At 36.8% G+C, this 13,365-nt stretch overlaps 1 protein-coding gene across 3 annotated transcripts in view; it reads right to left on the bottom strand.

Moving 5' to 3' along the window:
- Positions 1 to 11,596: 11,596 nt before the first annotated feature.
- LOC150100355 (uncharacterized) overlaps positions 11,597 to 13,365 on the bottom strand; it is a 358,520-nt gene continuing 356,751 nt past the window's right edge. For 2 of the 3 annotated variants that reach the window (XM_090402349.1, XM_090402350.1), the window contains exon 18: positions 11,597 to 12,433. In XM_090402349.1, coding sequence (XP_090258475.1) covers positions 12,218 to 12,433 — 216 coding nt within the window. In that variant the 3' untranslated portion in view covers positions 11,597 to 12,217. The remainder of the gene's footprint in view (positions 12,434 to 13,365) is intronic. The other variant, XR_016549227.1, reaches the window with a different exon arrangement.

Raw genomic sequence — 13,365 nt, 5'->3', positions numbered from 1 at the left:
CCATTGTAAACTGGATTCTTGGATGTAGTCTATTGAGGTGACTGAGGAAGGTATCTAAGCCATGAGGCAAATAGAGAACACATCATCTACATATCTTAGCCAGACAGAAGGTTTTTGAGGGTCTGATTCTATGGCTTGTTTGTCAAAATTTTCCATGTAAAAATTGGCGGGGGGGGGGGGAGAGAAGATTAGAATTGATGGAAAAGGAAAAGAGATCTAAGGTATCAGAATGAAAAATGTTTTTTAAGAGCGTTAAGGTGTTATTTAAAGGAATATTGGTAAACAGTGAGGTGATGTCAAAGCTTACAATATACCTGTATTAAAATTTAAAGTTAGATTTTCAAACGAGGTTTAAAAATGGGTAGTTTTTTTTTTATATAGTAAGTCCAGTACTTCCTATTATACCCGAGCAAATGCAAATCCAAGGATGAAGCCGAGAAGGTGGCCTTAATTTATTTCTTGAAATGCTCAGTAGAGCATAAAGAATGAGTCAGGTATACAAGTCTTAATGGTGGCAGATCTTTGCCAAAGATGGTTATGCGAAACAGCATGAAGTCCAGTATGGGTAGTTTTAAGTGTCTGCTACCATCTGGCTAGCAAAAAAAAAAATTACATCTAAAAATAAAAAGAGAATACAATGAGTGAAATAAATGTGCTGAGCTTAATTAATCATTGTAATATCACATCACCATTGTCAAAAATCTTTTGCCATTAAGACTTTTGTACATCTGGATCAGGCTTATGCTACTCTTAAATGTGGCTATCAAAGAAATAAATTATATTAACACCACTTTCCTGGCTAATGGATTCACTGAGCCTTATGTCAACAAGATCATTAACAACTTTGTCACCTTCCTCCCAAGAAGTGGTGATTCATCACATTATCATTCCATACATTACAGGCATTTCTGAAAGAATAGCCAAAACTACTTAGATCTGTTGGCCTTCAGGTGTCCTTGCACCCATTTCGGCATTTTTTTAGAATGCAAAGGATAAACTTTAGTCTACTCTGGTGTTTGTTAAATTCCCTGCAATTGTGTGTTATCATACTTTAGCATAGCTGGCAGATCTGCAAAACATGCCATATCCACTGAACATCCAAATCCTTTGTAACAGAACTAAGTTCTTTCACAGAAGTGGTTCCTTCTTAGAACATATAATGAAACACACACACATACAGGGTGTTCGGGATAAATTTGACATATTTATAATTAATTATATTTTTCCGTAAGTTACATGTATTAACACACACTTCTCTTCATTTAAAAGTTTGGACCCTTCTTCATTCATATACAAGATGTCAGAAAGGATGGATAGCTGGAACCCACCTGAATCATGGAAGAGAATAACTTGTATCATGATGATTCGTGCCCGCCATCAAAATAAGGATATTACGACTGCTGCCCAATGCTCCCTGAATACAGTAAAAACAATCAGGCATGAACTAGAGACTTGCAATGGTGACTACGAGGATGTAGCAAGAAGAAAGATCCCTAGCAGACGATCTGATTGCGTTCGTACAGCAGAATTCCTCGCAAATCTGCAGGAACAGGTGTTGAAGAACCCTGGCATTGGAATTCGGGCTTTGTTCGTGGAGTTGCTAACTGTAGTCAAGCCCTGGATAACAAGGGTAGCCAATGGTAGGCCGTATGTATGGCAGCAGGATTCGGCCCCTTGCCACACCTCTGGGAAAAGTCAAAAATGGTTGTCTGAAAATTTCTACGACTTCACCAGTCCAAATGTTTGGCCTCCAAACTCCCCAGACCTTAACCCCATGGATTATTTTGTATGGGGCGCAGTTGAAAGAGACACCAATCGCACTTCCAGTAATACAAAAGCCCAGTTAATGGATAAAATTAAAACAGTTTTTGCGGCCCTTCCCAGGGAGACTGTAGCATCAGCTTTTTCGAGGTTCCGAAGCAGAATTGAAGCTGTGATCGATGCTAATGGTGGTTATTTTGAGTAAATCTTGTTGATAGTATTGTAATTAACTCTGCCTGTAATGTTTTTTTGTCAATTCATTAAATTTAATAGATACAAAGAAGATTTTCTTTTTCCTTACGAAACTGTCAAATTTATCCCGAACACCCTGTATATATATACATACATACATACACACACATACATATATATATATATATTGTAAATTACTGAGAGGTTTCTTTTATTATTTACTTATGTTTCTGTTACTGCGCCTTTGTAATATTTCTATCTTAAATCTGTCTATCGATTTCTTTATATATCTATCTATTTTTTTAGACTTGTCTTGTATATTTTCCTTTGTTAACTTTATTATTCTTTATCCTTATCTGTTGCCATTCTATATAGTCAGTTAATCTTTAATTCCCTTTCACTACTTTCAGTATATTATACTTATACTTGAGATTTCTAAAAATTTATTTGATTATTCCAGACTGCACCACTAAAAATCTCTAATTGGCATAAGAAAATATTTATACTTCCAGTAAAGCACTTCTATACAATTAATTACAGTCGTGGCTAACTCCTAACATAAAGTTCGTACCAAAGTTTAATTTCTTTCCCACTTACAGGATCAGATTTATTTGGGAACAGTACAGTTGCTAAAAAAATCAGATGTCACTTATAAATAAAACAAACATATAAGCATAGCTAGATAGATGGGCAAATGAATGGGGGATACCCCCATTCATTTGCCCATTTATATTGTCATATTATATTGTATATTGTCATCAGTCGTATACCAGGCAAATATATTATTAGGATCTGCATACACAAGCATTAAGTAATATAGTTATCCCATATTTTGGGCAGAGACAATTGAGGTCTGAACAGTGAAGGACTTCAGAACTTTCTCTGAAAAAGACAATTCAAATTTCTGGTTACTTCGTTGTTAAAAATTTAGCTTCATTTCAAAGGATTCTCTGGATGGTATTGTTAATTCCATGTTTAATAAGGCTAAATTTGTGGTGTTTTGATTTGATTCTATTTCTGTTGTTAATATATTTCAGTAGTGTGGGTTTTCTTAACATGAGGAACAGATGGCTCCCTACTACTTCCATCTACCGCAAACCTATTTTCTCTGGCTGTTATATTAATCAAATATCAGCACATCATCCCTCAGAGCAGTAGACATTATTAAATGTCTACTGCTCTGAGCTTACATAGTCTGTTCTTCATCTCATTCTTTTCAACAAGAAATATCAACTATCAACTGCCTCACTTAATGATTACAACCCAAAAATCGTTTACAAAAATCAATTTCTCCTTATTTCACATGAGATGACTCCTATAGGATATCTATCCCCTATATTACAGACACCTCTGAACATATTGCTTGTATCCTAAAGATTTTCATCTTAACTTTTTGTTAAACATATTTAACCAAATCAACTGTTACCTTCTCCAAGCTGGCCTGGTTGATCAAGTGGGACTGTTTGTATATACATCCCACACACACTCCCAAGATGGACTGGGTCACCATGAGAGAAGTAGACCCACTCCTCCAGCAATGAGAGAGAGAGGCCTTCGCCCTGTAGTGGATGGAATGACAGGTTGATCATCATCATCTTCTCCAAATCTTAAGGGTACAACTCTTATTGTTACCTGGAATATATCAGATTCCTTGTAATTTGAGAGGTGAAGTCATGGGATTATCTGTGGCAAAATGTATTTCGGAACACCAATCTTATATCGAACTTTAAAAATTCTCGTAGACAGGCTTATACGTTGGTTATGCATTATTAAAACACTTAAGGAATAGAACAACGTAGTTAAGGATATAAATTAAATTAAACTTTAATAAATATTTTCCGATATTTCGGCAACGTCACGTTGCCATTTTCTAAAGGAACTTACAAAAAAGTTACGTGCACGTAGGCACTACAACACAGAAATTGGGAATGAAGAGATGAAGCTATTGTTCTCCTAACAGTCCTGATGGTGCCCTCCAGCGGGCTAAGTAGGTGTTCTTGGCTGTTGGGCTGAAGGTCTGCAGATGTAGGCCTCCCAAATTTGGGGCAGTTGCATACAACCAAATTTGTTGAGGTTTGGAGAATTTCTTAGGGCTGAGGCTGATTCCATAAAGAGTCTTTCAAATTTGTATTTGCTACGGTGTATCACTGTAGCTTTCTTCCACCGTATTCTGTGGCGTGTATCCAGAGCATGGTCCGCAAGCCCAGAATGACTGTATTTGTGAAAACGGATGTAGTCCTTGTGTTCCGAAATTCTGATATTCGCTGTCCTGCCTGTTTGGCCAAAGTAAGACAGTTTACAACTGCAAGGGACCTGGTAAACACCAGGTAGGTCTAGGGGAAGTGGTTGGTCTTTAGTGAAGCGGATAAGGGATGCCAATTTTCTGTAAGGTTTGTAACAGGAGGTCAGGTCATGTTTTTTTAAGATTTTGGTAATCTTTTCCGAGGTGCCTCGGATGTAGGGAATGGTGATGGATTTAGAGTAATCCTTGTTGTGTGTGTGTGTGTGTGGGGGGGGAATCTGTGGTTTGTAGGTTCAAATATTTTTAGGATTTTTTTTGGGGGGGTAGCCATTGGCTGAGAAAGTGTTGAGGATGTGATTTAGTTCAGTGTTTAGGGCCAAGTCGTTTGAACAGATTAGTTTAGCCCTGTTGTATAGTGTTTTCACTACTCCATATTGTTGTGAGGGGGGGGGATTGTTGGTGAATGTATCTGCCTGTATGGGTGGGTTTTCTGTAAACTGAGAAAACCAAGGATCCATTAGGCTGGTGGGTGACTAGTGTGTCTAGGAAAGGGAGGCTGTTGTTTTCCTCTTTTTTCAGAGTGAATTTGATTCTTGGGTGTTGGTTGTTTAAGTGTGTTAAGAAGGAGAGAAGTGTTTCAGAGCCATGTGGCCAAATAGCGAACACATCATCAACGTAGCGAAGCCATATGGTTGGTTTTTGTGGGGCAGAGGCTAAGGCTTTTTCTTCAAAGGTCTCCATAAAGAAATTGGCCAAGGGTGGGGAGAGTGGTGAACCCATGGCTGTCCCCTCTATTTGTTTGTAGAATTTTCCCTGCCAAACGAAATAGCCTGAGTTCATTGTGAACTGAAATAAGGCTGAGATATCGGGAGAAAATTTAGCTTGGATTAGCTCTAAAGTTTCCTTGAGTGGGACATTTGTAAATAAAGAGGACACATCAAAGCTGACCATTATGTCAGTATGTTGGAGTGTAAGGTTTTCTATGCTGGCTTTGAAATGGGCTGAGTTTTTTTTATGTGTGATTTTGAGTTGCCAGTACAGTGTGTGTGAGCTCTTTGGCCAAATGTTTAGCTAATTTGTATGTGGGGGAATCAATGCCATCCACTATGGGACGTAATGGCACATTTTCTTAAGGGAGGTAAGTGGCCCGATCTAATGGAAGAGCATTCTTTATGGAGACCTTTGAAGAAAAAGCCTTAGCCTCTGCCCCACAAAAACCAACTATATGGCTTCGCTACGTTGATGATGTTCGCTATTTGGCCACATGGCTCTGAAACACTTCTCTCCTTCTTAACACACTTAAACAACCAACACCCCAGAATCACATTCACTCTGGAAAAAGAGGAAAACAACAGCCTCCCTTTCGCACGGAAGGCCCGCCAATACGGTAAATTGAAATTGAAGCTGTCTAGACAATTAAATCGTCTAGCATTCCTAAAACGCTGCCGGGATAATAAAGTAATCCTGAACTGTGTAAAATTTAAGCATCGGTTTGTGTCACAAAAAGCTCTCCGAATATATAACCGCGTTAGCAACGCGTTGCTACACGAACAAATCACCGCCACGCGGTCGCTCTTAGCGGACATTAGCGAACCTATTTGTGCCGTCGAAGATGAGCTTTCGCGCACTTTGAACCACGAACTTTGGTCGATTTTACATGACGTCTCATGTACCGCTGCCGAAAAAGAATTTAAAAAAATACGAGACCGACAGATTAAAAAGTTCGAAAAATTAAAAAAGAACTCTACCGTCTTTCCAAAACCTGCTACCAACACGGTAATCAACCTTTCTTCAGTCACCCTGAAGCCTGAAGAACTCAACGCGCTGTCACGTGGACACAACTTCGCCATTGCTCCCAATAAAATACCTAGCGAGGATATTATGATCCAGATCGAGCACAGAATCCGCCACCTTCCACATCAAGTCGCCAACAGCGTAAGACTGGATGTAGCCTGTGTGCTTTCCAAAGCAAGACCAACAAAAACCAACATATCAAACAAGGAATATAACGCTCTACAGGAAATGAAGAATAATAAAGAATTAGTTATCACCAAAGCGGATAAGGGAAATGCAACTGTAGTACTTAACCAAAAGGACTACACAGGTAAGCTGAATGCTCTTCTTTTAGATCGGGCCACTTACCTCCCTTTCAATTACATTCCCACCAACTCTCAAATTAGAAAACTTCACAGGCTCCTTAAGAGAGTCACTTCTTGGCCGCCTGTAGAAGTTACCAACAGATTAAAGCCGTTTAACTCTGTACCTCCCCGTATTTACGGACTCCCAAAAATACACAAAGAAAATGTGCCATTATGTCCCATAGTGGATGGCATTGATTCCCCCACATACAAATTAGCTAAACAGTTGGCCAAAGAGCTCACACACTATACTGGCAACACACCATCACACATAAAAAACTCAGCCCATTTCAAAGCCAGCATAGAAAACCTTACACTCCAACATACTGACATAATGGTCAGCTTTGATGTGTCCTCTTTATTTACAAATGTCCCACTCAAGGAAACTTTAGAGCTAATCCAAACTAAATTTTTTCCCAATATCTCAGCCTTATTTCAGTTCACAATGAACTCAGGCTATTTCGTTTGGCAGGGAAAATTCTACAAACAAATAGAGGGGACAGCCATGGGTTCACCACTCTCCCCACCCTTGGCCAATTTCTTTATGGAGACCTTTGAAGAAAAAGCCTTAGCCTCTGCCCCACAAAAACCAACCATATGGCTTCGCTACGTTGATGATGTGTTCACTATTTGACCACATGGCTCTGAAACACTTCTCTCCTTCTTAACACACTTTAAACAACCAACACCCCAGAATCAAATTCACTCTGGAAAAAGAGGAAAACAACAGCCTCCCTTTCCTAGACACACTTGTCACCCGCCAACCTAATGGATCCTAGGTTTTCTCAGTTTACAGAAAACCCACCCATACAGGCAGATACATTCACCAACAATCCCCCCCCCCCTCACAACAATATGGAGTAGTGAAAACACTATACAACAGGGCTAAACTAATCTGTTCAAACGACTTGGCCCTAAACACTGAACTAAATCACATCCTCAACACTTTCTCAGCCAATGGCTACCCCCCCAAAAAAATCCAAAAAATATTAGAACCTACAAACCACAGATCCCCCCCCCACCCACAACAAGGATTACTCTAAATCCATCACCATTCCCTACATCCGAGGCACCTCGGAAAAAATTACCAAAATCTTAAAAAAACATGACCTGACCTCCTGTTACAAACCTTACAGAAAATTGGCATCCCTTATCCGCTCCACTAAAGACCAACCACTTCCCCTAGACCTACCTGGTGTTTACCAGGTCCCTTGCAGTTGTAAACTGTCTTACTTTGGCCAAACAGGCAGGACAGCGAATATCAGAATTTCGGAACACAAGGGCTACATCCATTTTCACAAATACAGTCATTCTGGGCTTGCGGACCATGCTCTGCATACATGCCACAGAATATGGTGGAAGAAAGCTACAGTGATACACCGTAGCAAATACAAATTTGAAAGACTCTTTATGGAATCAGCCTCAGCCCTAAGAAATTCTCCAAACCTCAACAAATTTGGTTGTATGCGACAGCCCCAAATTTGGGAGGCCTACATCTGCAGACCTTCAGCCCAACGGCCAAGAACACCTACTTAGCCCGCTAGAGGGCACCATCAGGACTGTTAGAAGAACAATAGCTTCATCTCTTCATTCCCAGTTTCTGTGTTGTAGTGCCTACGTGCACGTAACTTTTTTGTAAGTTCCTTTAGAAAATGGCAACGTGACGTTGCCGAAATATCGGAAAATATTTATTAAAGTTTAATTTAATTTATATCCTTAACTATGTTGTTCTATTCCTTAAGTGTTTTAATAACGAACTTTAAAAAACACCACAAATCTGGCCTTGCTGAACATGAAATTAACAGTACTAGTCATAGAATCCTCTGCAGTGAAGCTGAATTACTACATTAAAGCAACCAGAAATTCAAACATCTTTTCAAAGAAAGTGCTCTCCCCCCCCTGCCTCCCAAATTTTAATCTCAATGATGGTATGTTTGTATTCAATATGGGAAATTGCTAACAATTGTATTACTTAATTTTAACATACTTATGTAATTAATCATAATTACACAGATTAATTTAGTAAACATTTTTACTGTACTGTTTTATGGATATTGCATATTATCGCTTCATAGAATTTCTCTTAGAACATTTGTAGAAAGTTGAAGTTATGCTTTGCAAACTAAGTCTATATCAAAATAATAGACAGAATTTATTCCACTTATGGAAAATAGTTCACATTTCCTGCACATGCAATAGTTTTAAGATTTAATAATACCTCTCGTTTAGGACCTTAACATATTTTAGACAATGGGAACTTTGCCATAGGCATGTAGCTAACAGTTTTTACTCTTGAATTTTCTGGTTGTCTACTTTGCTTGATTCATATTGAGGATATTCTTAATACTAGAACAAAAATTTTATGATAAATAAAATTATCATTTAAGCTATTTCATTGTTTTTATTTGATATGCCACTTTCGACAACAAAATGATACAACAGGTGGCGCCACTAGTTTTTTCTATTTTTGAAAGTTATCTGTTGTATTATTGAATTTATGTAACTCAGAAAGAATTCGTTACTATGGCTGCAGGATATAATAATTACAGATTTATATACACCCTCTGTCCAAAAAAATCAAACTTTTGATAGAAAATAAAACACAGGCCAATTATAATTATTCAAATCATTTATTTCAATCGATATACTCTCCCTCAGCTTCGATACAGCATTTGGCACGGTCAATAAATTCGTTAAATGAGTTTTTTATATAAGTTTTTGGGATACTGTTGAGGGTCATAGTTACTGCCGCTTGAACATTTTCAATGGTGTCGTATTGCTTTCCTTTCATCGGCAAATGAAGTCGGGGGAAGAGAAAGAAGTCACACGGTGCTAAATCAGGTGAATGCGGCGAGTGATCCAACACACAAACTTGGTTTTTGCTCGAAAACTGTCTCACAATGTTCGAATGATGAGATGATGCAAATCGTGGATTCAAAAAAATCGCGAATTCAATTTACGAAGGCCCAAACTCTCGGTCAAAATGTTGTGCACAGTTGAATTTGGAATCCTCAATTCATCTTCACTCAATCTCACAGACGATTTCGGGTTTTCTTTGATGAAATCACGCACTTTTTGTATATTAACTTCGCTCAGTCAAGTTTTTGGACGGTCCAGCTTTTCTTTGTCCACAAGCATCTCACAACCACTTTGAAATTGCTTAAACCACTCATAAACTTAAGTACGCGATAAGCATTCATTACCGTATGCTTTTTGAAGCAGTTGATGCATTTTGGAAAAACTTTCACCAAGTTTAACACAAGTCAATCGCAGCTCTCTGTTTCAAACTCATTTTCCGACCACTCGTCAAAACACATTGTCACTATAACTCAGCTTCTAATGAAACAAATGTCATAAACAGCTGACACAACTCTAATGAAGGTTGCCACTTTCGACAACAAAATGATACAACAAGTGGCACCACTAGTTTCTTCTATTTTCAAAAAGTTTGGTTTCTTTTTTGGACAGAGGGTGTATAGCAGTTATCTGATTTAGATAACTGCTCTTATGTTTGTGTATAAATGTTAAAAGCATGTGAAAAATGAAAGAACAGCTGTGTGTGTGTGAAACAAGTCCATATATATGTAAGGTGAACCTGGTGTTATGCACGTCAACTTAGTAGAATGTAAATATTAGTCAACACTTTCATTCTTAAAAACTGAGATATAGATTTTCATACCATTTTTCATTTTTTTCTTTCCTATAGCGTTTCATAAAATATCAACTTTCAATAATCTTTAATTCAAACAGTAACTGCAATTGGGATTAAAAAAACATTTACTCAAACTTCATGTAGCAAGCAATAATTTTTATAGAATTATTGCAGTTAACTAATGTTAAATTTTTATGAACAACCCACAGTTCAAGTTTGGATAAGATTATATATTTGGATATAGATTATAACATCCAAAACAGTGGATTTCCTAGAATTATGCCTTGCTTGGTGCAAGGTCCGGTGTTATGCATTTGGCCCTCCATTTCATTCAGTTTGCAGCATCAGTAGAGGGCACCTGAGAGGGTACTACTATCAGATATCACATGGGATCCAAGGTACTGAAAGTCAGAGGTCTTAGAGTTTAGTACCATTGACTAGAATTGTGCCATCTGTTTGGTTACCAGTAATTCAAGTTCTGTTCTTCTAGGCCAGCGGAACATCGTCGACATACAGTATGGTCCATGGGTAAGGTTGTTGCAGGTATGCATATCCTGTGTCCATCAGGATAAACAGAAATGGTGATAGGGAAGATCCTTAGTGGATACCCACCTGAATGTTAAATGACTTGACGACATTTAATGGAGCTAGTGGTGTTAGTGTAGAGGAACTGCACCCAGCATATACAGACTTCAGGGACACCATGGGTGCATAAAGAGTACCAAATCAGTTCATGTGGGACCCAACTGAATGCTTTCTCCAAGTCCAGGAAGACCATGTGGTCCACTGTTTTTATCCAAAACAGTGGACTACAAAACATTATCTAAGGATAAGCAGAATTATAAATATTTCCCTTAATCTGATTTAATAAAGTAATCTATAAACCAATTGGAAAGAGAAGGCTGAAAAAAGGATATTAGATGGATAATGAGACCAGAACAGACCAACATGGTCTATATCTGTAATTAGCATTATGATGATGATAAACTAATTTAATGCCTGACTCAATAAAGAGGAGAGTAATTAGACTTATTAATGACTCATCTCTTACCAACTCACCCCCCCACACACTTTTGCACAGACATTTGGTTTCTACAATATGATATTCTACAAATATTTCCATGGGAAATGTTCATCTGAAATAGCATCAATAACTCTCCCACTTAGTACTACACTCATTGGAACACATTCAGCTGCTCAACATCCCTTCACAGTGCACCCTGAAACCCACAGAACAAGTTTCTTTTCCTCCTCCATCCCTGCAAGTGCTGTACTGTGGAACAGTCTTCTCTCTGCTGTGTTTCCCAAGGAATACAATATACAGTCATTTAAATCAAATGTATACTAGTTCCTCCTTTCCCAACCCACTACCCATACATGGTGATAATGTACTGTAGGTTGATCAACCAACCTCTCGTGTATGGGCTCAACAACAACAACAACAACAAAAAAAAAAAAAAAAACGAGTTGCGGGTTCTCCTCAACAGTAAAATAAATGCCTAAGAAAATGGGGTATATCTGAAATGAATACATTTATCCAAGGGTCAAGTTATCAAGATATCATATGTGAGTTCATACAGGAATTTAAGAAAATCAGTACAAACATTAAAATATTTTTAAATCTAACATTTTATTTAAAATTTTTCAATGTTAAATTAATTTTATTTTGAATAAAACATAATAGCATATTAATTATCAAACAGCCCCATGCATGTGAGAAAGCTGCTAAATATTTTACATATGTGCATAATTTTACAAAATTATTTGCATTATATTTTACACTGTACAATGAGCTACCAAGCATCTACTCAAGTTATTAGTTTTTAAAAATTACACAAGCAAGCAAGATTTTTTGTACAAATAAAAGCGCCGAGAAATAATAAAACTGAATTAATCGAGTAATAAAATCAAACATCTTCATTTAATTATAAAAATAAAGAAAAAATACTGATGTTTTTACTCTTGAAAATAATTATATCAACAATTTTACTATACAATAGTTTAGTTACAACTTTTGTATTCAGACATTCTTGTTTAGAAGTGTTCAGTTTTTATTTTCTTTTTTTTTAAAACAAATTCTTAAAAAAGGAAATTTCAATATTTAAAACACAATGCTAAGAGCGCACATTTGTCAACAATTTTAAAAAATATAACACTAAAAAATAATAGCAAGGGGAAAGGATGAGGAAGCCTTTATGAGCAACTAATTAAATAATATGGTCATCTCTATTTTTATCTCAAGTTTTTCTGACTAACTTTTGATGGTTTGTTTTCTTTATTCTTAGGAGTATGCCTAAATGGGTGAAGTAATTTCTTTATGCTCTTTGGAGTTGCAAAGGAACCCCTAGATGAAGTTGATGGTGCTGGTGACTTCAGTGAACTCGATCTTCTGGGTGTGGGAGGACCAGGTTTAGAATAGCTAGTCTGTCTATTTCCAAGTTTTGAGTGCTGTATATGAAAAAAGCAAAATATTTCTAAATAATACATGAAGGGGAAAAAAAAAAAAAAAAAAAAGGAAACATTTATTAAAGAAACTCATTTTAGGCCTTATATATATAAAAAAAATTATACATCCATTTTTCTGCTATAGACAGAATTCAAATTTTCTAGAGAACCTATGAGAATATAACTTGCAGCACAAGAGTTGCATTGGTTTGCAGTACTTAAGACAGACTTTGCTCAGGAATCCATATATTTGCCTTTTATTAATGTGTTTAGGTTTCTCAATGGCTTGACAGTTTTTTTGAACTTTTGGTTCTCATCAGAGACCAGGCAAAAAAAACCTTATATTCAACCATAGCAATCTTATGTCAGAAAGTTATATATTCATAAATGAACTCCCAAATAGGTGTATAGATAAAATATAATAAATAACTCTAGAAGGAATCATTCTGGCATAGTTTTGATATTATATATAAAAAAAGGATGTTATATATTCTCCCTCCCCAACCCCAGTTATAGCCAGATTCAAATTTTCCTGAGAGCTTACTATCGTTTAAGAACAGTGACTAGTATCATTTAGGATAGGATTATTTGAGACCATTGCTAAAAAATCTGTTACATCAATAATACAACATGTTTATATGTGAAGATGTCAGTGAAGCAAAGCACTTTTTTGGGAAAATGCATGGGTAAAGATTTAGGTAAAGCAATAAACTGAAATTTTTAATTTTTTCAGAGTAATATAAGTCCAAGTATTCATTGCGTTAATGCATAAAAATAGCTAATGACATCACAATTTCTATGAACTCATGGTGGAAAACTACTTGTAACATTCCATTTCCTTCTGGCATGTTGCAGTACACAAATTATGAATTCTTCAGCTTCTTCAACAGCTGAAGAAGAATCTACTGGTAGTAAATGACTAATTGGTTTGCCAT

Source organism: Typopeltis vanoorti, chromosome 13 (assembly GCF_054136105.1).
Source record: "Typopeltis vanoorti isolate ZY-2024b chromosome 13, IOZ_Tvanoo_1.0, whole genome shotgun sequence".
Classification (NCBI taxonomy): Eukaryota; Metazoa; Arthropoda; class Arachnida; order Uropygi; family Thelyphonidae; genus Typopeltis; species Typopeltis vanoorti.
Note: the sequence above shows the minus strand (reverse complement) of the source record. Positions and strands in the feature narration are given on the sequence as shown.